Source organism: Pteropus medius, unplaced genomic scaffold, assembly GCF_902729225.1.
Source record: "Pteropus medius unplaced genomic scaffold, Ma_sr-lr_union100, whole genome shotgun sequence".
Classification (NCBI taxonomy): Eukaryota; Metazoa; Chordata; class Mammalia; order Chiroptera; family Pteropodidae; genus Pteropus; species Pteropus medius.
Window position 1 is genome coordinate 1184502 of NW_024351545.1, and position 6006 is coordinate 1190507.

Here is a 6006-nt window from a genome sequence, read left to right on the forward strand (position 1 = left end):
ACAAGGTGCATTGGTGAATTTGACCTTTGCAGAAAAGCAGACATAAAACAAATTAAGGAACACCTTGCAAAATTACTTTGTTGACTTTACCAAGGCATTTGATAACATCAGTGCCTTGGTAACTCCGACAGCTGTTCTACAGGTTTGGCTGCCCTAGGAAGTTCTCAAGTAGTCTAAGGTTACTCTGTGACAGGTTTGTTTGTCTCATCATGTCAGAAATGCAGACAATATTCAATCAGTAGAGTGAAACTGGGGTTGGGAAAGGCCCTTATTTTGCTCAGCCTATTCTCTGTTTCATGTTTGAGAATGTAACTGAGATCCTAAACTCAAGCGCTTGAGACTTTGGCCTCTGCCCTTATGGGACATTCTTCTAGCTTATTAAACTGCAAGCATCAACAGGAGTCCTCCAGGAAACGCTCTATAACCACACAAGAATAGTAATGGCTAAGGATAAGGATGTTCTGAGAGCTAGACACCATCCTAAGTGTTTGACAGCTATTAATTCATTAAATCTTCATAGTAATCATGAGGTGGAGGTGTTGTTGCTGCTGTTACTATTTATTTATTTGTTTGTTTGTATATTTATTTATTTATTTATTTCATTTTCACCAAGAAAGAAACTAAGGTACAGAAAAGTTAAGTAACTTGCCCAAAGTTATACAGCTATTAAGGGGCAGAACCAAGATTTGGACCTGTGTAGAACTCATACGATTAACCATTATGCTTTCCTGTCTCAGAGATGCTTTTATGAGTCCTAATATTATAAATATTCAGTATCTCAATTTCTGTAATAATCTTTACTAGAAATCTTGTACATATATTTTTCTACCTTGGTGTATTGTAAATATATCCATAACTGTGTGCATGGAGGGCATGGAGTGTTTAAAGCAAGGTTCCTGTCTTCAGAAAGTTTACCATCTAATTGAAGATATTCACATTAGCTAACCAGTAAAAAGCACAGAGTTAGGAATCAGATCACATGAGTGTGAGTAGCCAGTACTACCGTTTATTATTCGTATCCCTTACCCAAGATTCAGTTTTTTCATCTGCAAAATGAGAATGATAACCTTTACCTAATTCACAAATTTGTTCTCAGGATCAAGTGAGAGAGGATATTTTTAAAGTATATTGAAAATTGAATAAATGACTAATATCCTTCAACTATAAGACTAAATGAGGGTACAAAAATGTGATAGAGAAGTTCAGAAGTGGAAATAGTATTGTGAGAAGAGTCGTCTTGGAATTCAGTTCAGTAACTATTAGTCAATTTAATATATGCCGATGCTATGCTAGGCGCTCAGAACACAAAGGAGAATACTGTGATTTCTTAGTTATTTTAGAAGTTGGTCCACTTCCAGGGTCCTAATTCATTTGTCTTCAGATCCCTGGTTTTCTAGATCAGGGTGGGGACTGAACTGGATAGTAGGGAGGAAGAGGAGAAGTCTAGTGGTAAAGTAAAAGTGGAAAGAATGCAAACAATTTCGAAATGACATAATAGGTATCATACCAGAGGTGCATACAAAAATACTATGGTAATTCATTCTTCCTGAGAGAATTGGAGAAGAGCTCTGAACTGGACTCTGAAGGATGAATTGGTGTTTTCTAGGAGAAGAAGAGGAGAAAAAGCAAAGATTAAGAGCAGAGACATGGAGGCCTAGGAAGAAGTGCATAGCATTTTAGAGAACTGTGTGTACAGGGCACTTGAAGAGAATTGGGGAGGAAAGGCTTAAATCTAAAGCTGGGAAAGGATTTTGACACAATTTTGCTGCACAGAGGTGTTTGAACCTCATCCTCTAGGCTAAGAATGAGAAATAGACTTCGTCTTTTATGGCAACTTCATGCTTGGAACATTATTTTGAGGGAGGTTCTGAGTCCAAGACCAAGCCCTGACTGAGCATCTCTGTGCTCAGGGCCCCGGAGGGCTTACCTCCACTCTAGATAGGGGAAATGCAGGTGCTTCCCAGCAGCTCCAAGGCCTGTGTTTGGCCTCGGGCAGATGTATACCACGAAAATATAGTGCACCGATAAACTAATAAAGTAGAGAGAGGTGATTTAACATGGACTGTGGAAACTGACAGACTGGGAATGAGTCCTTTCCTCCACCAGCATGAGCCTGAAGCAAATGACCTGACCTCTTGAGACGTCACTTTTCTCAAGTGCAGTTTTCCAACAGTAAAAATAATAATAGTACCAACCTCATAAGGTTGTGAAAATAATGAAATAAAGTAATCTATATGAAGCCCTAAGCACATTGCCTAGAAAAATCAATGTATATTTGCTGCTGCTTATAATAATAATAATAATAATAATAATAATAATAATAATAATAATGTCATATATAGCTTAAGTAAAAGGGGTCTATAGAGGAGTGGTAGTGTTCAATCTTCTCTTGTCTGGTACTTACCATTGACTAGCAGTTACTTTTTTAAGTTTTATGACTAGAAAAAAAAATTCTTGCAAAGTTAATGTTGAGTGTAAATAAACTGTCTATATTTTCCCTTAGTCATATAATTTATATCTCCATGTGTTGAAAGCATCCTTAACACATTTGCTGAGTAGGGTTGATCTTGAAGTAAGGGGTCTGGCAGACATATAACCAAAGGAAGTTATATTCAGGGTCTCCAGGTGGTAAATATCCTTCCCGACTTGGGGAAGTTCATGTCTTTCCCTGAGCCCTCAGTTTGTATATTTTTCATTTCAGTATATATTTTCACTATAAAGAGTTGTGATCCAGGAGGCCACAAAAAGATACTCTGGTCTGTGTAGAGGAAATCTGAAGTTTGTTTCGGTGTTAGAATGGTTGAGAGACGATGATACTTGCTATTTTCTTAATCAAATGTATTTATTCTGCACCAATGACCCAAACTACAGATTTGGGAAGAATGGACTTATAAGATCCATGACTAATTATTAATAGCACAAATAAAGACTTGGAGAGACACAAAAAAGGAAAATACCTTGATGCACTTTAGGAAGAAAAGAGTTTAGCTGTAACTGATCTGATTTCTTAAATGATTTGTTTCTGGTTTTATTACCTCCGATTGGTATTCTCAGTGTAGTTATGTTTTGCTTATAATATTTACTTCTGAATTTTACATTAATGTGTTAAATTATATCCAATGACCAATAAATTATCATTGGATTATTTTTCTTATTAATAAATCTCCTTTGTGTGTATTCAATTATGGCCCATAGAACTGAAAACCACAAGTCAGAGAAGTTTGGGCAGGGCTTCTATAGGAAATAACTGACCTAGATCTTGAGAAAGAAAACAGACAGGAGTGAAAATACTAGACTGTGAGGAATGTAGGGATTAAGAGCTTTAGAACTGAATAGACCTGTGCTGAAGAAGTAAAAAAGCTGGAGTTTTGGAAAGATTAGAGATTTGGTCTTAAGCATTCAGGGTGAAAATTAAATGTAATGGTGAACATAAATGGAAAGGGAAAACTTGGGAAAGAAAGGAATCCAAGAGGCAAGGACTGGGTAACAGAGTGAGCTAAAAATAAAGAGACTGAAATGGGAAGTGGCTGCTGCCCTCGTTCAGGGACAGGCGCAAGATGAGTTAAAGTGGAGTCAGGAAGAGCCAGTTTGACAGAGGAAAGGCAAATGGAATTTGGGCAAACGAAAGCGAAGGTGTGGGAGTGGCTGATTCCCCCAGGGTTATGAAGACAAATTAAAGTAGGGCAGTGATGAATTTGATGAAATCAAAATAAACATTCGCTAGTAAAGAAAACAACTTTATCTCTACATCGTTCTACTAAATCCTGCAAAACAAGCAATGATATTTTGAAAAAAATTTATAAAGTCATACTTTTCAGCACCTTTGTTTCAGAACTACTAATCAGCATCTTCGTCTGTTTAGGAGGTGCTACCATTCTATGTGAACTCTGTGGATAGAAACATTTTTTTTTTTTCCCAAATCCATCAAGTTCAAAAATTTTAAGGTCCACTACAGGCTTCAGCTAACCAGCTCTTGATAGAATAGTGCAGTGTGGAAAAATGTAGAAAATTCCAGCTACTGGGGCCATGAAGAAAACACTCCCAACTTTAAAGAGGTCAATTTCTTTCCTATTTTCCATGAACCTCCTTAAGATTTGTGTAGTGCTGTGTAAGTTTGTAGGAAATCTTTGTCAGAGATAGTCTCATTATCTTGCCTGAAGACATACTAAAAGAATTAATGTGGGTATGGAGATGTTCATGATCACTTGAAAATGGCAGAAATGACAAAACCTTATAGGTTGAGAAATAAATGTTAGGAAAATCAATCTGTAGTCCTTAGACTAGTACTTTTAAGCTGAGGACATTTTTGTGGGGACATGTGAGTATTCCAGCTAGAAAAGGTCCAGAAATAATGTTGCATTTTCTATTTTTAAATTAGCAGGCAAAACTATACAATTCACCTCTGGAAAATCAACCAATTGACAGTGCATTTGTCCCCAAGCCAGCAGGCATGAGGGAGGGAAGTGGCGTGCCTCCGTGGGATGCTTCCCTGCTGGAGAATGAGTTTTTCCAAGGTAAGTCTATGCATTAAATTGCCTTTGGAACTCCCGGTACTAAAGCAAATAATAATTACAGTTTGTATGAAAATGCTCAAAACATATCAAACCCTATACTTTATTTTTGAAATCCTCCTGTTTACCTTATCTAAAGGGGATGTTGTTATATGCTATTAACACAAATATTAAAGATTCTTATATTTAAATATAACCTAAGCAGATATTCTCAGACCAAGCCTGATAAATCTATGGAATGGTAATAATGTTTAATATTTAACCTCAGGTGAAAAAAAATACACCTTTAGGAACTATATCTATGAAGTTTGCTGTTCTTAATAAACTTTTATAGTTTCTGATTAGGACTTACATAAATGCACTGTGATGAAATCTAATTGTTAAACAATTAACCTAGTACCATAGATAACAATAAAGAGTGAAATAGATTCCAAAAGTACTACATGTACATGGATGTTATTATTATATAAGCATAGCTTCCCTTTACAAAAGTTATAATAATAATAAAAATCAGCCTGGCCATTTGAAAGTTGAACTCTGAAGTCATTTGGAGGAACTTAATTCAATTTGCAGGGGCAATGACATTACCTTGGCCCTATAGGTGGGACAAGTGGAGTGGTACGAGAGAGACAGCCAGCTGGATGGTGAACCTAGAGACTCCGTTTAGTGACATGGTTCCTGGCAGAAAACTTGCTTCAGAGAAAAGACCAAAAGGAAAATCTCTGCTCCAAAACAAAGATTTTGCTAGTAGAGAGAGGAAAGGTACCATTTATGAAATGAAAAAATGACCTTGGCTCCTGAAAATAAAGAGGAGAAACAGAATAGGAATTTTTTGTTCGTTTGTTTGTTTTTTACCTTAAGAGTAGGGAGCAAAAGAGCATTGTTAATTTGGGATTCTAAGTAACTTTGAATAATTTAAAATTGTGCTGCGGGAATGTTAAGAGCGCTTACCACTGGAGAGGATTCCAGGTGATTTTACCTCTTTCGTTATACTTTCCTTTATGTTCTATTATAACCACATATTGCTTTTGTAGTCAGCAAAAGACTTTATTTCAGGGAAGAAAAACTATGATTAGCTTGAAAGACACAACAGAAGTCAAAGAGATTTTATTATAATTAGTTTGAAAGGCAGATTTTTACTCATTACATAGTTTTTGTTTTGGGTTTTGTTTTTATTTTTGGATTTTTGTTTGTTTTTGTTTTTTCTTTTTTTGTTTTTGTTTTTTTGTTTTGCCTCACTTTATAGTTTGGCATTGTTTGATTTTTTTATTTGTGGAAATGTGGAGTAAATTATTTCAGAGACTGAAGATGCTTTTTTACTAAGCATTGACAAGATGATTCCCCAAAGAATTCCTTAGTTATAGATCCTTAATGCTCAAGATTAGCTTTTCTGTGGGCTATGCAAACTTAATAGCACCAACTTACAAATAAAATAGGGTAGGGAAAATCCAGAACAGATGTCAAAAACCCCTTCAGCACCTGCCCTAACATAGTC

At 36.0% G+C, this 6006-nt stretch overlaps 1 protein-coding gene across 3 annotated transcripts in view; it reads left to right on the forward strand.

The window, feature by feature from the left end:
• LOC120586950 (exophilin-5-like) overlaps positions 1-5605 on the forward strand; it is a 64330-nt gene extending 58725 nt beyond the window's left edge. For all 3 annotated transcript variants that reach the window (XM_039843507.1, XM_039843506.1, XM_039843505.1), the window contains 2 exons: positions 4379-4514; positions 5113-5605. In XM_039843507.1, coding sequence (XP_039699441.1) covers positions 4379-4514; positions 5113-5159 — 183 coding nt within the window. In that variant the 3' untranslated portion in view covers positions 5160-5605. The remainder of the gene's footprint in view (positions 1-4378; positions 4515-5112) is intronic.
• Positions 5606-6006: the final 401 nt, after the last annotated feature.